The following is a 16711-nucleotide window of genomic DNA, read 5'->3' on the forward strand; positions in this document are numbered from 1 at the left end:
TATCAAAGGAGGCAATTGCACATTTGCAAATTGCTCTTTCTCCAAAACTTTGAATACAACTCAGATGGGTAATTTGTTTTGCTCCAGTTTTCCTCGAGCTAAGCAATATGTTAACTCGTAAGCAGGCCCTGTGGATTCATTCTGCAATCGGGGCGACAGCAATCGGACCGTACACCATTCTGCAGGAAAGATTTTTAAATCAAGTTGTAAAAAAATTTCCTTTCCAAGCATCAGAGCCTTATGATTTGACCCAAGCACTGGCAGCAAGAACAGATGCACCCATTTTATTTCTTAAGTGTACACTAGCACAGCACTGGTGTATGGAAGCACACATGACAGGAGAATGTGTAAAATCCAACATTTTTAAAGAAATGCCATGTCAACCTTTGGATTAGTATTCCCTTTCATACACCAGCTCACTCGCAACACCTCATTTGGGGCCAGTTAGCTTCCACTTAAGTTACCAACTATTCTGGAGAAAGCAAAACGTCTTGATCTACAAAATGAAAGTTGGCAAAATGAATGAAGTTGTCCTACCTCCAAAACCCATTTTGTTCTTTTAAATGCTTCATGGGCAGAAGCCCAGGTCCTTCCTTACTGGAGCAGTGCAGACAAACAAGGCCAAGACTGAAGCTCTTAATATATTTTCACTTCTACAATTCATGCTTCAGCTCAAGGTGTGGCTAATAACAAGGCCAAGGTCCTACCCCATGGAAGTCCAGAAGATAAATGCACAATAAAACAGAAGTTTAATTGAGTTTTGCTCCATCTCTCTCTCTCTTTTTTTTTTTTTTTTACTGTCAAACAAAAATATTTGGAAACTAAGTCTTACTCTGCAATATTTTAAACCAACGCCGCTGCTCCATCTTAGCCCGAGTAATTAAGAAAGAAGCCAGCATAACTATGCAACTGGGTCCACTCAAGTCTTGTGCAACTAAACGTGCACACTGAAGGAAATGCTTGCGCTGCCTCCCCGACTCTGCACCTCTCCAGTAGTCTTCGCCCATCCCGACATTCTGTAGATTTCTCTCTGTTTGTGAAGTTCACCTCTTTGTACACGCAAGATCAAACATGCACACTATGCTTGATTCCCCACTTCTAGTTCTTATGCAAGCAGATGTCAGGCTGCCAGGTAGAAACAGCAGAACTCTTGCAATTCACAACATTATTGGTTCAACCTGCCCAGTTTAACACGAATGCGTGCTAGGCAGAGCAGTGTGCTATCCCTAAGGGGTATTTAGCATGAGATGGAGCTTCAAATCAACAGCGTGCCTACATCATCCTAAACAGTCCCATGTATACTTGTCCTGTTTCACACTGAAACCATCCAGTCAACCCAAGGTCCTGACAATGGCGATCATGTGGCATGAGCAACTGCAACAAGAGAATTTGATATCATGCTTTCCTTTCCTCCTCTCTCCCAATTTCTGGCAACTCCAGATGGAGCCCAAGAATCCATATGAAAGCAGATCAGATCTCATGGCTCAGACACAGAATAGGAAGCAGGTGCTATTTCAGCAAATGCTTAGAGAGCAGCTAAGGGGGGGGGGGGAAAAGAGAGAGACAGACACTCTGTCCACAGAAATGAAAAGATCCCATTAAATGGTCTTGCAAACCTATAATGAAAGACAACACCTCTTTTCAGAGCCGCTAAAATAGAAGGCGACTCCTGTTGTGATGCTTTCTTCACAAGTGCTGAACTTCCCCAAAACACTCTTTACAAAAAAAAAGTACTCTGCTGGCCCCCAAATGCAACAGACTGGTGATGGTCCATATTGGTGCCATCAAGAGCAATTAGTAGCCTGAAGTAAAGCTGAGTTTCTCAGGGAGGACTGAACACTGCATCACCCTTTGCCCAGAAGTACATAAAATGAACATTTTCCCTTTTACTTGCTCAAACACACAACACAATGGGAACACGATCTCAGGGGCTACACTCAAAGAATGCTTTAAGTATCCCTTCATAACAGTCCAACCTCTCTTTGCCTTTATTTCTGAAGCTAGCAAAAAAAAAAAAAAAAAAAAAAAAAAAAAAGAAAATACAACTCACGATAGACTAAATCTGGTCAGGAGGCATCATCGCTGCCAGCAGACAGACACAAACTAAAGCCACACACATGCAGACACATGTAGCCCATTAAAGCCATCAAGACTGCTGCTACAACATACCGCAGAGGTTATTGCCTAGCACAGTGCCTCAGATGGCCAATAAGTCTGGTGCTAAAGGCACAGATGAGACCACATTCTTGGCAGGTCCACTCAGGGTCATCTTTGATGTGGGGAGCTGCTTGGTATTGTTTTCTGCCTTGATGTTTGCCCTTGGCACACAGGAGATGATGCCCTTGCAACACAGCTGCCCTCTATTCTGCTCTCTTGCTTGTGACTTGCCCCCTGAGTGACAGGGCAGGGTGGCTGCGTTTGGACTGCCCCTTGCAACAGCAAAAGGGTTTCTTCTAGTCCCTGTGGCCAGGTTTTTCACGAAGCATCTAGCTTTGGTAGTTTCCCCCTCAAAACACCTGAGTGGGAAGGCTGCCCCTTTTTAATTCGGCTGTGATTTCAGTAGGAGAATTTGTGCAGAGGACTGGACTGTCTGGGTGGGCAGGGGGAGCACAAATTTTGGAGGCACTGGGCATGTCTACATGAGACGCTTACTGCACATTAGCCTAATAACACTGCACAGTAGCACATCGCAGCACAAACTGTGCTAATAGCCTACTGCGCAGTGTTATTAAGCTAATGCACAGTAAGCATCACTAAATACTCATGCGCCAGCGCTACTGTGCAGTAACTCTAGGTACTGAGCATTTAGTTAATACTTTATTAAGGAAGTACTAAACTAAGGGCACGTCTATATGAGACGCTTTAAGGAGCATTAGGGCACATGTCTACATGTGCATGCCCTTAATGCACTTTAAAAAAGGTGATTTTGGACGAACTGCACCCAAATTTGATACCTGCAAATGCAGGTGTTACATTTAGGCACGAATAGTTAAAGCGCATTAACACGTGTTTAAACACATTAAAGAGCATTGACACTGTGTAGGTGGACTGACTTGGGACTAACTTCAGTCTCAAGTCAGTCCTTATGCAGTGTTAATGTGATTTCATGCCTGCACGTGTAGACACCTGACTAAACCCGCTTAATGTGCATTAAACTAATGCGCATTATATTTAGGTGCACTTAAATGCATGTGTAGACATGCCCTAAACGTGCAGTAGCTAAAGTGCATTAAAGAACATGTAGATGTGTCCACCCTACTCAATTCACAACAGAACTCGAGACAAAATCAGTGCTACATTTGCTTCAAGTTTCCTTCTGCCACTTTCCTTCTTTTGAGTCAAACCATGACCTATAAGAAGCATTCTGGATGGAAAAGAAAATAAAAAGCCAGGTCTCTATTCAGACCCATGGTTCTCAACCATTTTAGGCTCAAGGCACACCTTGATAGACTTGAGGCCCCTTGGGATATGCCAGCTCTACATTTTCACTTTTTTTTTTTTTTTTTTTGCAGTCAAAAAACATATCACCAAAAGAGTCTGTCTTCTGTTGCAAAGAATTCAAAAAGATCACAACAGGTCAGAGTGCTTTTAACACTAAATTCCTGTTTGAAATCACTGGGTGCATCTTGTGAATCACTTTTGTACTCCTAACAGTGCTAACATTGTGTAGTAGTCTGCAACATCCTTGAATGGATCTCAAGGCCGTGGCACCCTGGTTGAGAATCACTGATTTAGAACCATATCCGTTCCAGGAGGCGGGCAAGCAAAAGCAGCAGCCGGTTCGGGCTTTTCTCAGGTTCGGACCCTTGCCTCGTGGTTAATGAATACCTCATTCAGGATGAGGCAGCCCATGGGAGAGGGCTTAGGAGACAGAAACCGGCTGATTTTCTAGCGTTGGACTCGTTCGAGGAAGGGTGGGCGCCTGGCACTCAAGCAACTGTTTTCAATGAAAATTTGGGAGTGAATTCCATCCAGCCCCCCCCTGTGCACTTCATTAGCAGAGGTGCCAGAGAAACCGCTCCTAACAACCGAGCCCAGGTTTCCTCTCCACTCTCTGAATTTCCTCGCCGGTGTCGTCAGATGTTGTAAAGTGGGTGGGTTATTGAAAGAAAAAACACGCCCGTGTGGTAGGCTTCCAAACCTGGGGTGACTTCCCTACAACTTCAAAAACTCTGCTCCGTTCCTCTACCGAGAGGAGAGCTCTCAAGGACCGAAGGAAAGGCCTGTTTCCAAACAGCTCAGCTGTCTTCCCCAACACATAACTCTTTGCTGCTTCAATAGCACAAGCTTCTGGAGCCGAAATGTTTCGCGCACATTTTCATCATTCCCAGCGAGGAGTGGAAAAGTCACGTGGGACAGGGGCTGGCAACTGTTAAAAAGCTGGCGTAGCCAATGCAAGCCTTCACGTGGTCCCTGCAGCACAGCTCAGAAGAAAAAGAACATATTCTGTATGCGAACATCAGGCATTAAGGAACAAGACCACTGTTTTGTAAGTGCTGTAAACCCAAATCGTCTATTTTCTGTAATGATCAAATGAAAAAAAAAAAAAAAGTGGAAACATTTCTCTAACGGTCCAAAAAAGATTTTATACAGGAAGAACCTTTGCCAGGAAACCATGGACTTATTGAAACAGCTTAATTCTGAACTCATTAGATTCAAAATAAAGAACAAAAAAAGGTGATTTTTTAGATAGTGTGAAAAATGGATGTATTAGTCCCCACTATTCAGACACCTTTCAAAGGGGGTTAAGGTATATCCTATTCAGTTTAAGGTTATATTACACCTGAGAATTAGCTGTAAGAACCAGTCCTCATTTATTTAATAGATAGCAAGTGTTTTGTTAGCACCCACCTTAAAAAAAAAAAATCATCAAACTCAGAAGTGAAGCTTTGTTCAATGGATAGCTGCGCGGCAATAATGGCAAGTGCAAGGATGTTGGTAGCGCCTCACATGGCTTCACCCTCCGTTTTTCAGCACATCCTAATTTTGGCCTCTGTTCCTACAACCATTCCTGCTCTGCGCTTTGTGGGTCCGACTGACTCTTCTTCAGGCCAGCATTTACTCGAGTCGCAGCCGCCAAGTACTCTTGGGCTAGGTGGCCATTCATTTGCACGGGGCTCATAACCACTAACAAAGTTTTAAAAAGCCCTTTTGTGCACGCTGCCCTTGAAGGCAGAGTTGAGCAAGCGAGCTGGTAAATAGGCAAAGCATCACAACAGATGACAGGGCGGACAAGGCTCTGCGAAGGTGGTTGGCACTACTGCACACTTGCACCATGTGTTACTAATTAAGGGGAATTTTCTGAAGTCCGTGAATCGCAAAATATCAAGTTTGAGCCGTCCTTAGCTGCTCTGTGCTCTGACTTCGACTTTTTTTTTTTTTTTAAACTCTTCCAGTTCAAAAAAAAAAAAAAAAAGGAGAAAAAGACAGACAGAAAAAGCCCTCATGGTTCCAGGCAGGAAATGTCAACGTTTGGCAGCAATTTAACCCTGTTGAGTTTAATGCTTGTCAGGGGCTCAGTAATAACCGAGTAATTGCAGGATGACTGGATTGCTCTCTCCCACCGCTCAGGGGAACGAGGGTTGGGAAGAAAGTACTAATCTCCAAGAGATGATATAAAGATCAGATGCTGACTTTTATAATCGTTCACAGCCAACGGGACAAAAAAACCAAAAATCAGTGACTCAGTAAAACATCCATCTGCACCCAGGCAGGCAGAAATGACACCTGCCTCTTCCTCTTGGGCAGTGCTTACTGTTCCGGACAGATCTGGGGGACTTCAGACCTTGGGCCAGGAGGTGGAAAACCTCAGCGGTGCATTTCCTCCAACTTCAGAGGAAGAAGAGCCGCATTTCTCTTTTAAGACCACAGGGCAGCACCATACAACTTCCCAACATGCTCAGCTCAGGAAGAAAGTTTCATTACTTCTCTTCTCTTCTAGTATTTTTGTGCTTCAAAACGAAGCCTCTCCAAATCACTTCTTCCTCCTCCCTACAAGAATATTACATTCCAGGTGCATCTATTTCCCGCAGAAAAGGTCTGAAAAGATATAGTGCAATTAAAAAGTCATACAGACCACGCTACTGTAAAGCACTATGCGGAAGGGAAGGAACAGCTGGGCTGCACAGCATCAAGCGTGTGTGCCTGCGTTGGCCTCGTCGAGCAAATTCTCAACAGAGCATTTTTCTGTCTGCTGGTTACAAAAAAAAAGGATAACATAGAAAGCAGTGCTGGCTTTTCCTACTTTGTCTGTTTTTAAGCAAGAGAACTAAAAAGATATTTTTCTGTCATATAAAAAGTGCTAGTTTTTTCCTACTTTGTCCATTTTTAAACAAATAAAAGACAAGTCTCTGTCACATAAAAAGTTCATCCTCACTATAAAGCAGATCTCATCTCCTCTCACATGAATGAAATAGTAGGCAAACAACAAAAGTCAACAGAACGGTTATATGGAGCTCAGTAACACTGAAGTAACCTATAAATAAGATGAAAAAGCAACAAAAAAAAATAAAATAAAAAATAAAAGATCCAGGGCCACCCAACAATCTCTTAAGGGAGTGATGTAGCAAAATATTAAAGTTTTAATTTCAATAACAGAGTTTTTGACCACATTTTGCTGAAACACAAATTACATTTCCGTAGAACAAGACCAAAAATGTCACTGAAAAATATTACATCTTCCAGCATTGCAACTAACTTTGCCATTTGACTGAATGGCAATTATTAATGTGGGTTTCTTTCAGTTGTCTAATTTGCAGCAGTAACTTCTAAAATTTAAGTGGAAATCCTGGGAAGACTAATTCTCTATGGAGTGGAAGCTATTTTTGCAGCTGAACATTTTCCTGGATCCCTCTGTAAACCCAAGCAATTCATCGTAGACTTCAATGCAATTCTATACTCAAGTAGCTTCAAAGAAAAAAAAAAAAAATCACAATGCCACCTTGAGTTTGATTCACAACAGAGGCAGGAACTATATACAGTGTTGTGTCTAAAGACATTTTGATGAATTTTGAGCAGATGCAATAAAAGAGATAAAGAAAAATCTCTCCCTTGGACACATTCCCTGTCTCTATCAAGTAAAGGCGTGTTCCCAAACTCTTTGCCCAAGCATACCACGCTGCTTATGTCAGAGACCGGCCATTGAAATCAGCTTTAATACAAAAAACCCAACCGGCTCCATGGACCAACACGGACTCAATGTACAAAAAGCCCCTTGGTTCTTGTCTGCCTATGTCCTTAAACCAACACGGCTACAACCTATGCCCCCAAAAGCCTCTCTCCATTTTCCCTGTCCTTTCCTCCCAGGAATACTGACAGTAAATGTAATGAAGATACAAGATACCAGAAAGGCAACCACCAAAACTGAAACACTATGCCCACCCAGGAAACACAAACTTTCTTCCATCTGACCCAGACCACAGGTCTGATCCTTGACCTGAAAAGGAGTACAGCAGCTCAGCCTCACCCTCTCCCGTTCAATCCTCGGGCATTTCACTTGAAGTTATGGGAAACTTTATTTCTTCTGCAGACTGACAGTTGAATGCACGTAGTTTATCATCAACTGAGAAGTGTCAAGATTTTGCTGTGTATTGCTCCACAGTACTTAACCTTTGTGACAGAGAAACGATACGGCAAAGGGGAAATGTATGTAAAGCATTAATCCTAGCATAAAAACAAGCAGTGAAGGTGTCCAAATAAGTATGACTGTTTGCCATACATCTGCAACCCCCCACTGAAATCTGGAGCATAGTATGCTTCCTTACTAATATTTTATCTCCATCACGCACACAGCTTCCTCGCAGGGTACTTTTGTTGCCTGTGGGGGGGTGAGAGGGGTTGCTTAAGAAAAATGAGTACAGCAACAGCTTTTAGGACTGCTGAATATTAATACGGAAGAATCTGAATGGTTACCACATCATCAAAAGATACTGTTTGCATTGCTCCCCATATTGCATTTCTCCTTTTAAGAAAGCCTGCAGGATATCGAAAGTGGCTTTTTAACACGTCCGTCACTCAGTGTGATTCAAACTCTTCTATCTGGCTTTGTATCTTAACAAGCTTTCAAGTGAACCAGGCACTTGTAACCACATAGATAGGAAGAGAAGCCCCCCTGTGTGATTAAATGTTGATATTAGATTTTCCAGGCTGTGGGAAATGAAGTGAATTTTTGTTTGACTGGAAACCACTATTATTATTACTACTACCACCATTATTATTATTACTATTATTATGGTGGTTGTTATCACTATTATTATGAATAAGAACAGCATTAATAACAACAATGACACTACTACTATACATGGTCATTTTAACAAGACCATCTAATCAATCTGTTCCCTATACTGCATAATTCAGGTTCAAATACACTCCTATCTTGTGTAAAAAAAAAGTGCTTGCTTAAACCACCCCAATGCAGTCAAGAAATAACCTTTTAATGACTGATACCATTCCCACATGAAAATGCAATACAAATTGAAGGTTAAGAAAACCAACTGATAAAAGCCGCACTCCCAGGAGCAGGCTTTGTTCCAGAGGAGGAATTCTTTCAAGCTCTCTACAACAGAAGTTGAAAGCTTAACTTATATCATGTAAGCAACACCCAGGTCCCATCCTGAGAGCTCCTGGGTGCCACCGTAGCACAAGCAACAATTTCCTTTTCAGAACAGACGAATCTCCAATGTACTCCTGAAATGCAGAGCGAACAAAGAGAGCAGACGAGGCAACACCAACTACTGCATCCTTAATTCCCACATGAGGGAAAGATCTCCACCCATGGAGCATCCCTAGATCATAACAGCATCACACGCAACAACTCACCCAAATTTGCCCCGGTGGGATGCGCTCTTGTCCATTTTCAAACATAAAGAAGGTATTGATGCACTTAAGCACAAGCTTAAAGTTAACTGCATGCTTAAGCGCTTGGACAAACGAGGGCCAGAGTGGACCATGCCATACCCTAATGCCATACCAGCTAGCATGCAAGAGGTTAAGAGATCAAGCACCAATTTTTGCTCACCGTGGACACTTTGGAAATGACATCTCTGGCCACGGCCAGGCCTTGTGCAAAAGTGCGGGCAGCCACAAACGCTCGTGTCACTTGCAGCTTTAGCTTCCGGGGCACGTCTCCAAATGGCTTCAACTGCTCCGTGTACTTGCTCACGCACTCCAGGTACTCGTCCGTGAAATGGTACTGAGGGTTCACTAACCGGAACATGCGTTCCAGGAGGCGGGCCCAAAAGTCGTTGAGCATCTCTTCCAGGTTCACGTTTCCACCCACGTAGTAACGTTTCAGCTCTAAAAAGAGATCCTGGAACAGCTCCGAGTTCTGCATGTACAGACGGCCATACGTTCGCACGAACATGTCGTTCAAGGATTTCTCAGCATTTCCGAGCAGTTCTTTGAAGAACTCTGGGGAAAGATCAACAAAAGCCCATGGTCAATGGATTTCAGGTGAAGCAATCTGCAATTTTACAAGCTTTTCAAATAATGCCTTGAACAACTCCATGCACCAGTGCTACCTGGTACACAGAGCTGAAAGCTAAGAGGCTGCACTAAGGCAGGAGTCAAATGCTGAAATCTCTCCTTGAGGAGTGGTTCCCGTTTTATAATTTTTGTTCAATATTTCATAAATGAAAAGAACAGATCCTAAGACATGGATGAGTGAAATCCCTTTCCATGCTTCATTGAATATCAAAGCAAAGAGGCAGCAAAGTTGAAAAACACAGCAGTTACTTAAGTTTCAATTGTTCTTTTAAAAAAATTTGGTTAGGAAAAAAAACCAGACTAGCCTGAACAAAAAATGTATTTAAAATGGGTGTTCACAACCAATGGCTCTTCCAGCCCAGGACTCTCTACCCCATGAGTTCAAAAACAAAACTAAATCACATCTTGCTCCAAAAAATCTGTATTTTGGCTTGTTTGGGGTTGGGGTCTTTTTAATAAGAATTTTTTTAAAACTAAAAACAAATTTGGGACTCCTCTCCTTGCCTTCTGCTTCTGACAACAAATGCTCCCTCTTACAACATACATGCAACCTCCAGAAAAACGGGCCATGAGATGTTTGCTGGAGTACAAAAAGCTACAATACTCTTAACAGGCTGGAATTTGTCCCGGAACCGAGAGCTAAAAACTCTCCCAAAACAGCCAAAGGACTTTTTAACCCAGGCAAACACATAGGATCTTTGTTTTCATCCTGGTCAAAAACCAGTCCCCGCAGCAGTTCCACGACTCCCAGCAAGACACTCAACCAACTGGTTCACAAATAAGTGTCCAACTCATGAATCGCAATACTTATCCCTTCCAAAAAGGTCTCGTCTATCTACTGAGCGTAACAGATGCTGCTGAGCATGGGGGACATGATGGAATCAGAGTGTGCATTTTTTTTTTAACAACGCTAAACCAGGGCTGGCAGCAGAGGCACCCACTGCCTGGGAAGACTTACCTCCACTTTACTTCATTTAAGACCTACCTATAAAAAGAGGTGGTGCAATGCAACGTGTGCACATGGAGCACGTTGCCCAATGGCTACAGTAAACTGTGACCAAATCTGTCCCTGAAGAAATGGCAACACTTTTCAAAGGAGGGAGGAAGATAGCATTTATTTGTTCTGATCAAGGAGTGGTATGACGGTAGAAAGTTTGGCTTGGCGGCCTAGATAGAGATATGCAAAACCACCTGGGGTTTGTACATACAAAACCAATTTACATTTGTGACCATTTTCATAGTTTCATAGTTGGTAGAGCTGGAAGGGACCTAAGCAGATCATCAAGTTCGACCCCCAATTTTGGTACCATACTACTTTTTCTGTAGATGCAGGTACCTATATACTGCAACGGAGCCATGGGGGGGGGGTGGGGGGGAAACATGATTACTGAACTTCTCAAAGACTACATGATTTTATACGGATCTGCCAAACCAAAATTTTGCTCACCCTATCTTGGACAGGTAAGTACAATTTTGGTGAGGGCAGTGTAAAAGGGAGAAAAAGCAACAACGAAGGATGGGGCATGAAAACACATTCAAACATCCAGATGCAATGTGAGTGCAGGGTCCAAATCTAAAAAGGATGGTAGTTACCTTGGGATGCATGAACGCCTGGGCGTGGATTTACCCGCTTTCCCTCATGCCACTTGGGAAACACTTTTCTGCAAACCACCAGCAATTTAAAATTCTGACCTGGGCTTGTCTGTGACTCATATTCAATAAATAATTTTTACTAAAACACACCTTTGTGTTTTAATCCTCAAAGGAGTAATGTTTAGAGTCAGAAGTTGTTAGGAGGATTGGAGTTGGGGGTGTGGGGGGATATTTTTGGCCCGGTTTGAATTTAAACCTTGTTAAAATGTATGAAGTATGCTGAAGTTCAGATTTTCGTCTTCAAAGTGCTCCAGTACAAACAAAGACTAACACACAGAACATTTTCTGGAAAAACTGAAACATTCTTTGAGTTCCTTATTAACAAAGTCATGGGGCTTGGTGGTTGACATAGCTGTATATAATGCAGCCTCTTAGGAGTACAAGAGAAATGATCCAGGGAAGAGGAGATTGATTTCAAACACCCGACATGTCCTCTGTCCAATATCAGCATGAACCTCTACTTCAGTTCCCATGACTGGCATTTCCTGTCTAGGAAGATTTTTCACTTGAGTTTATACTATCGAGATTAGTTTGGTGTATATTAATTTCTAATTCACTTAATCATTCTGAAAGCTTACTTCCTCCCTGCACCCCCATCTGCCAGATTTGTTCAGACTCTTTAATATCACCAAGAAGACTGTTTGTTTAAATACACCCTTGTCCTGGGCACGCCGCTACCAGATGCATCAGGAAACTCTTCAGAAAGGATTATATTTTTTAAATGACACTTATGTGAGAAAGCACTAAATGATCCCAACTGTCAATCAAATGATAGTGTCGGGCACTGTTTTAAGCCAGGAAAATCATTTTGAGTAATTAAGTCTTACCCCCATGGCCTATTTAAGTCTTACCCCCCATGGCCTATTTAAACATGGCCCGCAACTCATTTCTTTGCAAACCGGCACAGGGTTGCTTAAGAAATATTAAAAAACGAGATTTGAAAAAATATATATATATTGTAACTGTTAAAACAGTTCTGCTCCCTAGAAACATGCAGCGATTTTTATTTGGGGAAGAGGAGGGGGTGCCTTGGCTCCCAGATGTATCCGTTATGCTGAGAAATGGATTCCAATTGGCAGCAAAAGTCTTCACGTCTGCAGTCTTGCAAATAGCAACCTTCCTTCGCCAAAAGAAAGGAAATGAGGGATTAAGACATCCTGACAATAAAAGCGGTAAATTCCAAAATGTCTACCAACCCACCAGTTGGTTGCTCAACGAATGCCTGGCATGAGGCACTCAGACCGAGCAGAGGCCGAGGGTCTGCTCCCGGCTATACTTAGATCCCACGTACGGCCATGGAAAGGCAACTTCCCTGTTCTGTGCCTCACTTTCCCCATCTGCTAGCAGGACCTAAAGCCACTTGAGTAAAAACAAAATGGCAGAGACCCTTGCCAGGAAGGGACCACGTAAGCACAAGTCACTGCAATGGTTTGCAATGCCAAGAACTTAATTTTTAGAAAAGAGGCTGCTCTGAAATGCTGTTTCCCAAACGGAGGGGAGACAGGGGTGCAAAACACAAAAACGCCACCATCTCTACAGGCCACGGTTCAACTTCAAGCACTGGAATAAACACGCTAATGAAGCTGTTGTCATCACCACAGCTGGTCTCACCTGCTGCAAGGAAATCCACAGCGCAGTCCCTCCCTAAAAACGGGCTTGCAAACACTACCTGGCGATACAGCCCACGAACTAAAACGTAGTGACAACTTCGGGTGCGGGGGAGAAGAGGGATATGGCACCGACCTGAGAGCCCTCCTGGAATTTCAACAGACGTGCTGGTGGCTAAGTTGCCCATGTGACGTTAATTGACTCTTTCCCAATTAAAGGGCACGAACAAGAAAACAGAGAAAAGCAACAGATGTCACGTAAAAAGATACGCGCGTCCCTGGCGAAGCAGAGAGCCCTGCAAAACAAAGTGCTCCGTGGCCAAAAATAAGAAATGGCAGGCATGCTGCAGGATCCGATTACGTGTCTATTTAGAGGGGCGGTCGATATTTGGGCAGCGCAGGCAGCAGGACTCCTACGAGCAGCTTTGAGGACGCTGAGCTTATTATGCAGAGGTGTCAGAACCGAACTGCACTTGTGGAAGGAGTCGTTGGAAGGCACCGGTGTGAATGAGGGAGGTCTAGCACCATCTTAGAGACTCAGGGTACAGAACAGAACAGGGCGGCAGTAACGTGAGAAGCAATAGGAGGAACAATATGCAGAATAATAGCGTGTGGCTCAAATGGTGGATAGTTGCTGAAGAGCATGCCAGTAACTGTTTAGCAAAGACCATCTTTTTTATGCCTGTATCCTGTCACACCCATTGCGCCAGCACTTGTAATGCATTTAGCAGCAGAGATTTAATGAAAGGCGAATTTTGCTCACTATTGGCACAGGGGAAAGGGGTTGCAGTGAGGAACTCTACTGTTTTTGGCCCTTGGCATCCACACTGGGGAGAACAGAAAATATGGCTCTTTTCTCTCCGCACCCCGCTGGCGGAGGATTTATCTCGGAAAGTCGAGTTCTTCCCATTGTGTTTCAGAAAAGTCTTCACCACCCTTCTCGCAAGAAACTCACTCCATTTAGTTAGATATTAATTCTGCCTCTCAGCCATTACCAAGCTGATTAGCAAGCTACGGTGCACCTGGAATGGACCTTGCCACCCTGAGAAAAGTAATGCAAGTTCCTCTCCTCTGCCTTAACTGTTTGCCAGGCAAAATAAATGACCACCTTTCGCTTGTGTTAGCAGTCGGTTTGTTCTCAAAGCACACAGACAAAGGCTTACTTTCTTATTTTACAGCATTGTAAAAGCATGCTTTACAGCTGTGGTGCAATCAATCTGTACTCATTAAATTATCACATTGACAGGCTTCCTGAGAAAAGCTGTCAAACGCAAACGCTTTTCACAGATGACAAATTATACTTTGCCGGTCCCTCAGAAAGTCTACTGTTTGGTGAGGACACAGGGTCTCTACCTGCCCGCCTCTCCCTTCTACTCTATGAAAGGGAGACTATGTTCCCATTTACCTACCAACTGGGAGGATCAGAGACTACAACCTCAACGGTGAGTTTTGAAAATAAAACTACAGCATAACACAACAAGCTGCATCTTGTAAAGGTGCCATGCCATAACCCACCTCTACAATCCAGGCACTATCTTGCCAACTCGTCATACTCTGAGGCAACAATACAATGCTTTGAGTAATGGCTAGATTGACCTTTAAGAATCGATTTATCTCTAACCACTACTTACATGCGAGTCCGGTCAACAGGAAGGTTTTGGCCACCGGCATAATGAACCACAAACAGGAATGGTGATGTGCACTGGTGCAGCCTGAAACAGCATCCCTGGCGTGAACGACAAGTTATGCCAACACAACGTACCTATACTAGAGGCCGGCACTAAGACAAGTATATCAAGTACCCCCTAAAGACAAGGCCTTCTTTTCAAACATTGCTCTAGCCTGGTGCCATGGCAAACCTACTGCAGCAAGTGTGCTGATCATTGGGTGCATCTACACGAGATGCACACTGTGCAGTAGCGTGCCGGGCAAAACCCATTCTAATACACTTCTGCACGGTGTTATTCAGCTAGTGCTCAGTAAGCGTCACTAAAAACCCGTTTGTTAATGCTACTACACCATTGGCAACTGTTGCCTCCCAAGTCTGGGGGGGGCACCAGTGGCTGATCACCAACTGAAGGGGAGTCCCCAAGTGGCCAACTGCCAACTCCACAAGAGCCAGCGGCAAACCAGAAGTGCTGCTGGCACTTCTCTTGGTGCCCCCACTCCCCAGTTGGTGAGAGCTAATCTCGGGGGGGCACATGCCCCCCCACACGTCTCCTATGTACTGCACAGTAGCACAAATTACTGCACGCTGATTTAGTACTTGGTTCTCCAAGTACTAAACTTAATGCGCAGTAACTAGGGCATGTTAAGGAATGTGTAGACATGCCAACTGTGTATTTAAATTTATCCAGAGTTTTAATGAAAGCAAGCAACTGCATGGCTCCTGGTGGTTACATACAACCTTCACACTCAGTTCAAGCAAATCAAATATTCAGCACAGACTTATGCCAAGTTAAATTCTTTGCATCTCGCAGTCAACTGAGCTGAACCAATTCCACTGAGACAAATGCTGCTTTCTACATTTAAACAGGATAGGTTGCCAAGGATAGCACCAAAGGGAATCTGGCTCGGTAGAACTGCCTTACCAGGTTCAAATAGGCAAGCAAAATCAGTGTCTGCCACAAGGTAGCTGTAACGGAGGTAGCCCACAGAGGTCTGTCCGAGGTATAAGGTTTCCCTAACATCAGGATTTTACTTTTCATTTTAAACAGAAGAAGAAATGAGTCTGGTCTACCCTGGAAGATTCTGGTGACTCAAAAACCAGTGACTTCTCTTGCCAACGGACAACTCCACTTCAAAAGAGAGAGGGAGGGGATCGACAGCCAGATGGCTTCAACCTTGGTATTCGGTTTGTTTTGGTTAGCATCTATTTCAATTCCAGTGACTAATTTCAATGACGAATGTTTACGGAAAGTGCTCCAAGACATCCTGAAGCACCAAGGGGAACAAGATTTGATGTTTCAGATATTACAGTAAGAAAATTCGAGGGCAGGGGACATGTTTTAAACGAGCCCTTTGAAGCCATCCTTATAAACCAAACCGTAGAAAGATTGTGTCCATGCTTACTTGGCCATTTGCTTTCTTTGAATAAGAAAAGCTAGGAAGAGGAGGTCAGACTAGGGCAAAACCAGACCTGTCAGGCAGTAGTTCCAGGAAAATGCCAAGCTTCCCACTAGTCCCACTACCTGAGATAGCCTCTACAGCCAGGCTCGTTTAATGCTACTTTCTGCAGAATTACAGATCATGTGAAAAATACTTCTTTCATCCAATACAGAGCATGGGAATTTATTGTCTAACAGCAAACCTAACTCTCTGGATGTCCGTTTCCATCTCAAATCTGCAGGGTTTTTTTATTTGAAGGAACATAGGAAAATCAGGATGGAAAGGACCGCACAAGGTCACATCTAGTCCAGCGTCCTGCTCAAGGCAGGATTGTCCCTGACGAAATCATCCCAGCTAAGTATGTGTCCAACCTGCTCTCAAAAATTTTCAAGGATGGAGATACCACCACTTCTCCAGGTAGGTGCTCAACTACCCTCATTAGTCAGCAAGTTCCTCCTAATCTGCAACCCAAATTTCTTCTGCTGCAACTTGAAGCCATTGCTCCTAGTCCCTATGAGCACAGAGAAAAGGCCATCTCCATCCTTGCTATAATTGCCCTTCAGGTATTTGAAAGCTGTTACCAAGTTGGTGCTCTCCCCTACCCTGGGGGTCTTCAAGAGGAGGTTGGATGGGCATCTGGCTGGGGTCATCTGAACCCAGCACTCTTTCCTGTCTATGCGGGGGGGTCGGACTCAATGATCTATTGAGGTCCCTTCCAACCCTAACGTCTATGAATCTATAAGTTATCATCTGTTATGCAGACATGACCTAAGAGCACAAGTCTATACTGAATCTGAGGCTACGCTGCATTTGCATAGCATTTCCCCTTCAGGTATTCCAAAGCATTTTACAGCTCCTTG

General features: G+C 43.7%; 1 protein-coding gene across 1 annotated transcript in view; it reads right to left on the minus strand.

The window, feature by feature from the left end:
- The window catches only part of GPC4 (glypican 4), a 96653-nt gene that overhangs the window by 20403 nt on the left and 59539 nt on the right, over positions 1-16711 (minus strand). Inside the window, exon 3 of the mRNA XM_090061609.1 lies at positions 9017-9408. Coding sequence (XP_089917735.1) covers positions 9017-9408 — 392 coding nt within the window. The remainder of the gene's footprint in view (positions 1-9016; positions 9409-16711) is intronic.

Source organism: Crocodylus siamensis, chromosome 8 (assembly GCF_052110815.1).
Source record: "Crocodylus siamensis isolate JL-2025a chromosome 8, ASM5211081v1, whole genome shotgun sequence".
Taxonomy (NCBI): Eukaryota; Metazoa; Chordata; order Crocodylia; family Crocodylidae; genus Crocodylus; species Crocodylus siamensis.